Below are 12,128 nucleotides of genomic sequence, written 5' to 3' on the forward strand. Positions count from 1 at the left end.
TACTTTTAGTTTAAGTCCTTAAGTTGGACATTCTTGAGATGCTTATTGTCATGGTGGCTTATGTTTGTACTCATCCTTGAATCTCCAAGGATCCTTGCTTCTCAATTGGTTGACAGAATTTCCAACCATTTTCGTCAAGCTTGGGCAAAGTTCTACCCAAGATATGAGTCCCCATAGTTGATCTTCGTATAGCGAACCGGGATCCCATATCTTGTCTTCACACCCATCCGTTAGTTGAGTTTCATGGTTTTGTCGGATGAGCGGTTGACATAAAGGTGATTGGCACATAGAATTCTCTTTACTCCACCAATGCTTTCTCCTAGGTCCATATAAAGTAATTCGTGTCCCAACATCATCCCTATACCTTGAAGCTTTGACCTCAATGAGCCTAATTCCTAACTTGCAACCACTACACAACTCATTCTTGCTTTTAATTCCACAAAGAGCTCTAAGTTGTCCATCCGTTTCAATCAAACCATATTCAGGCGAGAAAGTGAAGCTTATGGATAAGAATTTTACCCACTTGAAAGTTGTGTTGGATGGTAATTTGGGGAGAGAGGCTTCCCCACACTTAGACAATGCAAGGTCTACTTCCTTGTGCTCTTCCTTGTGTATTTCCACCTCTTGACGAATTTCTTCACTTTCAACCTCATCCTTTTTGTTACGTGGCTTGGTGTTATCTTCAAGAACTTCATCTTGTTTAATGAGAGGCGATTCAATTTTGGATAGAAATTCATTGATGAACGAGGTCATCTCTTGATCAACCTCTTCATATTCTTCAATTTCAATATACACCATGCCCTTCTCATCTTCCTTGTGAGGTTGTGCATACTCTTCTATAATTTCGACTCTATATCCAATGGGAGAGGATTCCATTGTAGAGAGAAATTCATCCATGATTGAATCCATCTCTTGATAAGCTTCTTCCAAGTCTCCAACGATGATATGCCTTGGAGATTGCGCACCCTCCTTAACTTCAATATCAAGCTCCTTGGAAGAGTGCTCCATGAGACTACATTCCCTTGGACTTTCAACATCTCCTAAATCTTCAACCACTTCTCCCCTTTCTTCAATGATTATAGGCTTCTCCAATTGTTCCAACACAAAATTTGACTCCTCCTTTTCCACCAAATTTTCCAATTTCACTTTCATACTTTGCTCTTCTTTTGACTTTTCACATGTGGTCACGGAAGTACCTTGAGTATTCAAGCATTGGTGGGCTAAAGTGTGCACCACCTTGGTCAAATTGGTCACAAACTCAAGTGTATCCCGCTTCATGGCTTCTTGTCCTTGGAGTAACAAGATGAGGGGCTCGTCTATTGGGGCTTGGGGTAAATAGGAAGGTTCATTATTTTGGAGAGAGGGTTCATGGTAGGAGGGTGGTTCTTCTTGGTAAAGGTATGGAGATGGTGAGATTTGAGGTGGTTCTTGGTAGTGATCTTGATAGAGTGGTGGTTCTAAGGGTTCTTGCTCATAATGGCCATAAGGATATGGTGTGGATGATTGGTTATATGATGGATATGGATCATATGGTGGTGTTTGGTGATGAAAGGCTTGTGAGAATGGTTGAGGTTCATGTTGAGGGTATGCGTCATAGGCATATGGTGGTGGTTGGTTATCATAAAAGGAGCCACCATAGCCATTAAATTGGCATGCATTAGGATGGAAATTATACCTATAAGTGTCCGGAGGTTGATGCCAATAGGAGTGATCAATTCCTTGAGGCTCCTCCCATCTTGGAGTGTTCCATCCTTGGTACATGTTAGCATTGAAGTTCACATTCCCTACAACACAATTAGAGCCAAACTCATAGCTAGAGTGAGAATTCATTATGGAAAAACAAAATAAAACTAACAAAATATAGTAAACAAGCAAAAGACAAACTATTTACACTATTCACATATGTACAATAACCAATAACATAACACCATTGCTCATCCCCGGCAACGGCGCCATTTTGACGATTGGATTTTTGACGGTTTAGAATTTCACAAATGAAGTCTCGTTGCAAGTATAGTTTCTAAACCAATCACTAATCCTTTCATACAAAAAGTTATTTGTCACTAAAACAAACCCCTAAAATTTATAAACCGAAGTATTCAAACCTCGGGTCGTTCTCCCTAGGATTTGCAATGAAGTGTCTTGTTATTGGTTATGAGTTATTTGGGGTAAAATCTATACTAAAATCCAACCAAGCATTTCATCAAACACTTGGAAGGCACAAAAGAAAAGTATAGTCAATCACAACAAGAATGAATTCTAACTACAATTGAATGTAAAGAATTAACAACAACAATCGAGGAAATCACAATTATCATGAATTACCTCAAATTGCATTATTGAAAGAAAACCAAGGAACAACAATATATCCAAAAACAAAATGAAGAATTACAATTATTAAAGCACACATCTAGAAAGAGGAAGAGGAGAAGATTAAGAATTGGTAAATGAAAAGTGAATCAAAGCATGAGTTAAACCTAGATCTAAGACATCAAGGCATCGTATGGAATCAAACAGAAACTAGAATTCACCAAGATAAGGCTTAAAAAGCATGTTTTTACACTTAAGCACAATCATGGGAGAGATAACAAAACCATGCTAACTCTTAGGCTAAATGTGACAAAAGGTTATCAAAATGTTCTAAATTCAAGGCAAAACAAACCGTCAAATTGGGGTTTGTCAATGGATGAACCCCTTGGTCGAATACCTGAAATTCGACATCCTCCCCAAGGAGGAAAAGGAGGCCAAGAAAATCCGAAGGGAAGCACAACACTATACCTTGGTGAAAAATATTCTCTATAGAAGGGGGATATCAACACCATTGTTAAAGTGTGTACTGACCTCAAGAGCCACCGAGGTATTAGAGGAGGTACATAGTGGAATCTGCGGGAACCATCTCGGAGCAAGGTCATTAGCCAGAAAGGTGATCCGAGCTGGATTCTACTGGCCAACCTTGCAGAAAGATGCCACAGACTTTGTGAAAAGGTGCCAACCGTGTCAAATGCATGCAAATTTCCACGTGGCCCCCCCAGAGGAGCTCATCAGTATCACCTCCCCATGGCCCTTTGCAAAATGGGGAATGGATTTGTTAGGTCCTTTTTCCCAGGCGCCAGGACAAGTCAAATACCTAATAGTGGGAATAGATTATTTCACAAAGTGGATAGAAGCAGAACCACTGGCCACCATCACTGCACAAAGAAGTCGGAGGTTTCTCTACAAAAATATAATCACAAGGTATGGGATACCTTATTCCATTACCACAGATAACGGAACCCAGTTCACCGACTCCACCTTTAGAAGCCTAGTAGCCAGTATGAACATCAAACACCAGTTCACCTCAGTAGAACACCCACAAGCCAATGGGCAAGCCGAAGCAGCCAACAAAGTCATACTGGCAGGGCTGAAGAAAAGATTACAAGATGCGAAAGGAGCTTGGGCTGAAGAGCTCCAACAAGTACTATGGGCTTACAGAACAACCCCCCAATCCACCACTGGAGAAACACCCTTCCGACTAGTTTATGGCGTAGAAGCCATGATCCCAATAGAGGTCAATGAGCAAAGCCCAAGAGTGATTTTCCACGATGAGATCGGGAATATACAGGGGCACAAAGAGGAGCTCGACTTGCTCTCCGAAATCCGAGAAGAAGCCCAGATAAGAGAAGCAGCGTTGAGGCAAAGGATGACCGCGAGATACAACAAAAAAGTCATTCGAAGGAGTTTCACCCCAGATGACTTGGTCCTAATCAGAAACGATATTGGAGTCAACAAATCGGGGGAAGGAAAGCTCGCTGCTAATTGGAAAGGACCATACAAGATCAACGAGGTCTTAGGAAAAGGCTATTATAGGGTAACCGACTTTGACGGCAACGAGTTACCAAGATCATGACATGCTTGTAATATGAAAAGGTACTACAGCTAAAAGCGAACCCTACTCCCTGATGTACTCTTTTCCCAATTTCATGATTTTTTCCCAAAATCAAAGGGTTTTTTCTGAAAAGGGTTTTTAACGAGGCATCATAGTAAGGGCTAAGGGAAAATGAATTATCAAAAGCCCTTAGTAGCAATACGGTACCTCCTCAATTAATAAAGATCTCTTTCATTTTAAATATCTCTTTTAAATTCCCTTTTTATTCTCTTTCTACGAAACGCGCCGATTTAAGCTCGACAAAACGTGAAAATCCCATGAACCGACCTAGATGGTCGTCAGGATAAAACGACGAGGTACAAGTCGGCGTAAAGAGGCTATAGAAGTCGATCATGATAAACTCGGGAGCAGTCCGACTCATAAGTCGGAATGCGAAACCGAGTAAAATTAAAATGAATCGCAAAAGTAGCCTAAGTCACGAAAAACTCAATAAAACAAAATTGAGTACCAGGAATAACAAAAAAGAGATAGGAAAAAACTAAAAGTTGTAAGGCTGCCTTAAGGATCAAAGATTCAGAAAAGCAGGCCAGCCCCAAAGAATAGGTTTTTCCAGAAAAGATCAAAAGAATAGAAAAGCATGCGCGCATAAGGTAACTCAAAACCCTTATCCAAAAAGGGAATTTATTTAAAACGCTAAATTAAACCCTTATTAAAAAAGGGTATCGTAAATTGTTTTGTTTACGGCCTTAAAAGGCCAAAAATTGTTCAAACATCAACAAATAAATATAAAGAGTTTAAAAAAGGGGGGGTCCACAGGCCGGACCCCCAATAGCCAACAAATCACTTCTTTGCAAGAGGAGTAGAAGGATCACCACCACCAGGACCAGGAGTTGGAGAGAAAGTCGGAGGAGCGGCAGAAGAACTCGGAGCGTCCTTAGAGGGAGGAGGGGACTCTATGATCCTCTGCCCCCGAGTCTTCAAATCAGACTCAGACTCCACCACGGGGACAGGAGGATCCACGATGGCACCATCAATAACAATCTTATCAGGGTCCAAAGGAGAAAGGTCCAAGTCAGGAGCAATAACTCCGACCTGCTCCTTAAAAACCCTCCAAGCCTCATCAGCACCATCCGCAATAGAGTCCTCCAACTCGGTATAGGCCTTCCGAGCATTCAGCAAGTCATTCTTTACAGACACAAGATCAGCAAATAAACTGTTGTAGCTGGCTTGCGCTGCCTTCCTCAAATCCACCTCCATGTTGCATTGGGCTTGCAATTTTCTCTCCTTCTCCCGGAGGCCGTCCCTCTCCTCCTTCAGCTTGGCAACTTCCCCCTCCAACTCCCTCTCATGCTCCTGATATATGCGAAGCCTGCCTTCCAGCTCCTCGACCCTCGAGGTCGTCCCTAAAGAGCTGAGAGGAGTCTTCTCAAATATATCTAAGAGTTTGCCACAAACCCCCGCCGTCTTGAGACTCTCCTCAACCACAGTGGTGAGGTAGTGCCGAACAGAAACATCATCCATACTCATACGAGCATGGGGATAAATGTTCTTTCGGACGAACGCAAGAGCGTCCGCCTCACCAGAAGTGCCAGACTCTAAGGTCTTGCACTTCTTCGGCTCTGGTTCAGGAGTAGGTCGGACAGAAGGGGGTGGCAGAGAGGAAGCAGAGGAAGAAATTACAATAGGTTGGGAGGGAGTCCCGACGTTCCGAGGAGGAGGAGGAGGAGAGACAACCGCCCTAGCACCACCAGATCTGGCACGAGACCTTGCCTTGGCTTCCTGAACCCTCTGGTAAGACTCTTGAGCGTTTTTCTTTGCCATCTCTGCAAAAACAAATTGGTAGCTAAAAGTCAGACAAGTCGGTAAAAGAAATTGCAAGTCGGAAATAAATGAGAAACGCAAAAAGCTACCTAGTTGTGACTGGACAAAAGTCGGCGACCCCTGGAGAAATTTTTTAGTATCCAAGTATGGGGCCCTCCCCCACACTTCTCGGAGGAACTCTACGATGGCCGCCTCCACTTCGTCCAGGTCGTCCAGACCATATTTCTCACAGGGGGAGGCCTCTAACCAGTATAGAGGAAAGCGAGGAGAAGAACTCTCATCTAAGAAAAAGGGGTGGTGGCCCTCTACAGCTTGCACTTTGAAAAAATAGCTTTTGAAGTCGTGGAAGGATTCGTCAAAAAGGGTGAAAATCCTCCTACCTTGTATGGCTCGGAAGGACACCCACTGTTGCTTATTATTTAGCCCACTGAAGGGCTTGGTCATATGGAAGAGATAGAAGAAAATCCTCAGAGAAGTCGGGAACTCTAAGGCCTGGCTGATAAATTGGTAAATTTTCAAAAAACCCCAAGAGTTGGGGTGAAGCTGGGTGGGAGCAACCCGGCAATGACATAACACAGACATTTCAAACTCTGAAAATGGAAGAAAAACGCCCAAACGGGAGACCATACTCTCATACATAAAAAAGAAATGAGGGGCCGCCTCGTTGGCCCTCCCGAAGCAAACCCGGTCTTCTGGACTCGGGACTACCAACTCATACTTCGGCTCATCCTCTTCAGAAGTACAAATTCTGTGGTGAGTGCGAAGGTGGGTGATAAACTCGGTATCGACTGAAGGCTCCTCCCCTAGGACCGTGACATCAACCCACTGAGAGAGAACATCTACGGAAGCCATTTTCTTTTCTTAAAAGGGGTGACAAGAAACCTACAAAAAGAAAAGGAAAATCAACACACGGTCTCTAAAGGGAGGGGGTACGGAACTAAAGCCTACAAACCAATCTACCTACAAAATAAAGGCACGCAAATAGAAAGCATGTTATAGAAGGGGAAAAAGCTAACCTTTAAGTCTGAAATCAAGACTGGAGGAAGTAAAAGCCTTCGAAACACAAGATTGCAGCACGAACAAATGAAGAAGAGATTTGAAAGATCGCAGAAACGAAACAATGAAAGAGAGGGAAAGTATTTATAAGAACGTTAGGGGGCATAATGGTAAAATAGGGGCAGTCATTAATGAAGATGCACCGTTACCAAGGCTATTGAATCCCTATGCACACCCCTAACGGACACGACGCTTGATTAGACGTAACTGTCAGAACCCAGATAACACTCATTCGAATGAGTAACTGCCCCTAGAAACTCTCTAACCACTTCATAGAGCCATATCTTAACCTCCCTAAGATATGGGAACGGTTATCCACCTAAAAAGGTGGCACTACTTCAGCGGTGGTTATTGGTTCACCACTATAAATACACTGACACCATTCAGGTATCTCTAAGTTCCAATATTCTCTAACCTGCTCACACTCTTGCTAACTTAGGCATCGGAGTGTCTTTGCAAGTACCACCCCCCATTCTTTCTCACGTACAAGTCAGACGGAGGAACACCGAGTACCAGATCCACTCGAAAGCCACCTCCTTCATACGTTTGGGCCAACCAACGCCATCCAGCCCATTAATCTCCGGTTACCCACCGTAACAATAATATCTTTTTCTTTTTACTTTAGTTTAATTTTAAAAATTTTATGATTAGAAATCTTTCTTTTATTTTAAGTTGGTATTTTTTTATTTTTTAGTTATTTTTATTTCTGTAATTCCTCTATAAAGATAATGATTTCCTGTACATTTGATATAACATAATATTCAAATACTTTAAGTTGGTATCAGAGCAGGATCTCTGCATTGTGCCTCTGATTTATAGCTATGGTTGACAGTTCCTCAATCATTAATCATGAACAGAAGGAGAACACTACTACTCCTCCATCATATTTAAAATTTGAACAATGGGTACTAGTTAGTGGTGACTCCCATTCAATTCTGATCACAACATTTCGACTCAATGGATCAAATTACCTTAGGTGGTCTCAATCAATTCAGATGTATATCCGTGAAAGAGGGAGGATTGGATATCTCACCGGTGAGCGAAGCCAACCTAACATCACTGACCCACAATATAATGTGTGGGATACCGAAAATTTCATGGTGATGACATAGCTGGTGAGCTCAATGGAGGAGGATATCAGTAGTAACTATATGTAATATACCATTGCCAAAGAATTGTGGGATAGTGTCAAGGAGATGTATTCTGATTTTGGAAATAAATCCAAATTTATGAACTTACTATAAAAGTTAGAGAAATTCAACAAGGGAGTCACAATGTCACCAAATATTTTCATACGTTGAAGCAGGTGTGGCAGGACCTTGACCACTTCAATAACTACAAGTGGAATTCAACCACTGATGCCAAACACCACCAACAAATAGTGGAAGAAGGGATAACATTTCGATTTTTGTAGGCTTCAATGTAGAGCTAGATGAAGTTCATGGCAGTGGAAGAACAATCTTACCCTCAATTGAAGAAGTATTTGTTGAAATTAGAAGAGAGAAAACTCGTAGAGTGTGATGATAGAAAAAGGCAAGACTGAACAGACTTTTTTGGAGTCTAATGCACTCTTAGTGACACCTGTTGCACTTAAAAGTTCATCAAATCAAAAGTACCTCTCCAATCTTTGGTGTGACCACTGTAATAAACCCGAAAAACCTGCTGGAAGATTCATGGAAAACCAGCACATTTTAAAGGCAGCAAATCTGGTCCCAAAATATGTTCTACTCCAGCTGCTCATGAGGCTGAAAAATCATCCTTGAGTAAGGAGCAGGTTGAGCAGCTCATACGGCTGTTAAATTTCAGTTCTGTGTCTAGTATTCCTAGTGATTCTTTGGCTCAAATAGGTAATTTTAGTATTCCTATGTCCCTTAACTGCACCTCAAACTTGAATGCACTATGGATTATCGATTCAGGTGCATCTGACCTATGATCAGCCTCTCCCCTTTATTTAAAACTTATTCTCCCTGTTTTGAAAATGAGAAAATTAGAGTTGCTTATGGTAAATTTTCATCTATTACTGAAAAAAGTACAATTAATTATCCAAAAATATTGACCTAAGAAATGTCCTACATGTACTAAATTTTTTTTGTAATCTTCTCTCTATTAGTACAATCTGCAAGAATTCCAATTGTGCTGTGACATTCTTTGACACTCATGGTATTTTTCAGGATCGGACCTCGAGAAAGATAATTGGCAGTGCTAAGATGATGGATTGAGTCTATCATTTTGAGGATATTTCGGAGGATAAAGTAGTCCAAGGATTTAGTGGTATAAGTTCTATGCCTATAAAGTACCAAATAATGCTCTGACATAATAGACTAGGATACCCTAGTTTTCCATATCTCAAACATTTATTTCCAAGTTTATTTAAAAATATTGATTCTTCCTTACTTAAATATGAAAGTTGTATTCGTGCAAGGAGTCATAAAGTTCCTTATTACTCTCAACCTTATCATGCATCTAAACCTTTTACTTGATTCATAGTGATGTATGGGGTCCATCGAAAATAACAACTCAATTTGAAAAAAAAATGGTTTGTAATTTTTATCCATGACCACACATGACTATGTTAGATCTATCTCATGCATGAAAAATCTGAGGTTTTTTAAAAATTTTGAGTATTTTTCAACAATGGTAGAAACACAATTTGACACAAAAATTTCAATATTGAGAAGTGATAATGGCACTGAATACTTTAATAAAAATTTTGGTGAATTTTTTCAAAAGAAAGTTATTCACAATCAATCTATATGTCCCAATGCACCCCAACAAAATGGCATTGCTGAAAAGAGGAATAAACATCTTTTCGAAGTAGCACATGTCATTATGTTTGAGGATAATATTCCAAAGTATTTATGGGGAGATGCTGTCCTAACAGCAGCCTATCTTATAAATCGAATGCCCACGCGTGTGTTAAATTACTGCATATCATTGGATACTTTCAAAAAGAATTTTTCAGCATGTAGGTTGCATTTTGACTTACCTTTAAAAGTATTTGGTTGTATTGTATTTTTGCATATACGTTCATATCGAAGTAAACTTGATCCAAGAGCAGAAAAGTGCATTTTTATTGGCTATTTCCCAAGTCAAAAGGGATATAGATGTTTCAATCCACACACAAAAAAATTTTAAGTAAGCATGAATGTTACTTTTTTGGAACATGAAACCTTTTTTTAGAAAAATTCTCTTCGGAGGAGAGTCTAAGTCAAGAAATTTTTTTTTCATGAACCTTTATCCACTCCTATCTTACATATTAAGGATACAACTTTCACTGATCAAACAAATTCTGAAACAATTATAAAAAAAGATGTGAAAACTAATTCTGAAATTGTGTCAGAATTAGTTGGAACCGAAACAGGAAAAGAAATACCACAATCAGAAAAGGAGCTTTGATGTTATGTTTGGAAATATTCCAAGAAAACTAGAGACCAGCCTATCATCTCTGTACCAACCCAATCTGAAAATTTAGAAGACGGCCCAATTGTAGTATTTCAGGAACTTTCAGATAAATTTGAAATTGCCACTTCTAATAATAACTTGCCAATAGCCCTTAGAAAAGAAACCAGAACCTACACAAAAAAAAGTACCCAAAACCAGCACCAACCATCCTATTTTCAATTATGTCTCTTACCAAAATCTCTCTCAAAATCATCGAGCATTTACTTCTAAAATTACAAATCTGTTTGAGCCCAAGATCAAGAGAAAGCACTAGATGATCCCACCTGAAAAGTAGCAGTGTTAGAAGAGTGGCATGCACTCAAGAAGAATGAAATTTAGAAGATTGTAGACCTATCACAGGACAAAAAATTGATTGGCTGCAAGTAGGTTTTCACCATCAAGTGCAAGGCTAATGAAAGCATAAAGAGATATAAGGTTAGGTTAGTAGCTAAGGGATTTACACAAATCTATGGAGTAGACTATCAAGAGACCTTTGCTTTAGTTGCTAAGCTCAACTCTATGCGAATTCTCTTATCTCTTGCTGCGAATTACAATTTGCCTTTACATCAATTAGATATAAGGAGTGTTTTTCTGAATGGAGAGCTAGAGGAAGAGGTGTTCATGAAACTTTCACCTTGATTTGAGGCTGAAATAGGGAGGAATAAAATGTGCAAACTAAAGAAGTCTCTCTATAGATTGAAATAATCCTCAAGAGTTTGGTTTGAACGACTTGGAATGGTGGTAAAAAGACTTGGTTATAATCAAAGCCAAGCTGATCATACACTTTTCTATAAATATTCAACAGCTAATAAAACTGCTATCTTAATTGTATATCTTGGAGCTAAAAGATTTGAAGGAGAAGCTTGCCTAAGCATTTGAAATAAAAAAAACTTGGCTCATTAAAATACTTTTTTAGAATTGAATTTTCAAGGTTTAAGGAAGGCATTTTTATGAACCAATGAAGATACATTGATGAGCGGATATTTTATACGCTTTTTGGGGATAATTTCATATAGTTTTGAGTATGTTTTAGTTAGTTTTTAGTCTATTTTTTTTAGTTTTTAGGAAAAATTCATATTTCTGGACTTTACTATGAGTTGTGTGTTTTTCTGTAATTTCAGGTATTTTTCTGGCTGAAATTGAAGGAGCTGAGCAAAAATCTGATTCAGGCTGAAAAAGGACTGCTGATGCTGTTGGATTCTGACCTCCCTGCACTCAAAGTGGATTTTCTGGAGCTACAGAACTCGAAATGGCGTGATTCCAATTGCGTTGGAAAGTAGACATCCAGGGCTTTCCAGCAATATATAATAGTCCATACTTTGCATAAGAATAGATGACGTAAACTGACATCCAGGGCTTTCCAGCAATATATAATAGTCCATACTTTGCACAAGAATAGATGACGTAAAATGGCGTTCAACGCCAGTCTTCTACCCAATTCTGGCGTCCAGCGCCAGAAAAGGATCAAAAGCTGGAGTTGAACGCCCAAACTGGCATAAAAACTGGCGTTCAACTCCACAAATGGCCTCTGCACGTGAATTGCTTAAGTCTCAACCCCAGCACACACCAAGTGGGCCCCAGCACACACCAAGTGGGCCCCAGAAGTGGATCTCTGCATCATCCATCAAAGTTTATCCAATTTTTGTAAACCTAGGCTACTAGTTTAGTATTTAAACAACTTTTAGAGACTTATTTTGGATCTCATAACATTTTAGATCAAAACTTGGTATTCTCTGATGGCATGAGTCTCTAAACCCTATTGTTGGGGGTGAGGAGCTCTGCTGTGTCCCGATGAATTAATGCAAGTATTTCTGTTTTCCATTCAAAAACGCTTGTTCCTATCTAAGATGTTCATTCGCGCTTAACTGTGATGAAGGTGATGATCCGTGACATTCATCACCTTCCTCAAACCATGAACGTGTGCCTGACAACCACCTCCGTTCTA

The 12,128-nt window shown here is 39.9% G+C and overlaps 1 protein-coding gene across 1 annotated transcript in view; it reads right to left on the reverse strand.

Annotated features, from left to right (window-relative positions):
- Nucleotides 1–5,686, reverse strand: part of LOC107641213 (proline-rich receptor-like protein kinase PERK2) — a 6,654-nt gene extending 968 nt beyond the window's left edge. The window contains exon 1 of the mRNA XM_016344713.1: nt 5,460–5,686. Within this exon, the coding sequence (XP_016200199.1) occupies nt 5,460–5,686 (227 nt within the window). The remainder of the gene's footprint in view (nt 1–5,459) is intronic.

This window comes from Arachis ipaensis, chromosome B05, assembly GCF_000816755.2.
Source record: "Arachis ipaensis cultivar K30076 chromosome B05, Araip1.1, whole genome shotgun sequence".
NCBI classification, from domain to species: domain Eukaryota; kingdom Viridiplantae; phylum Streptophyta; class Magnoliopsida; order Fabales; family Fabaceae; genus Arachis; species Arachis ipaensis.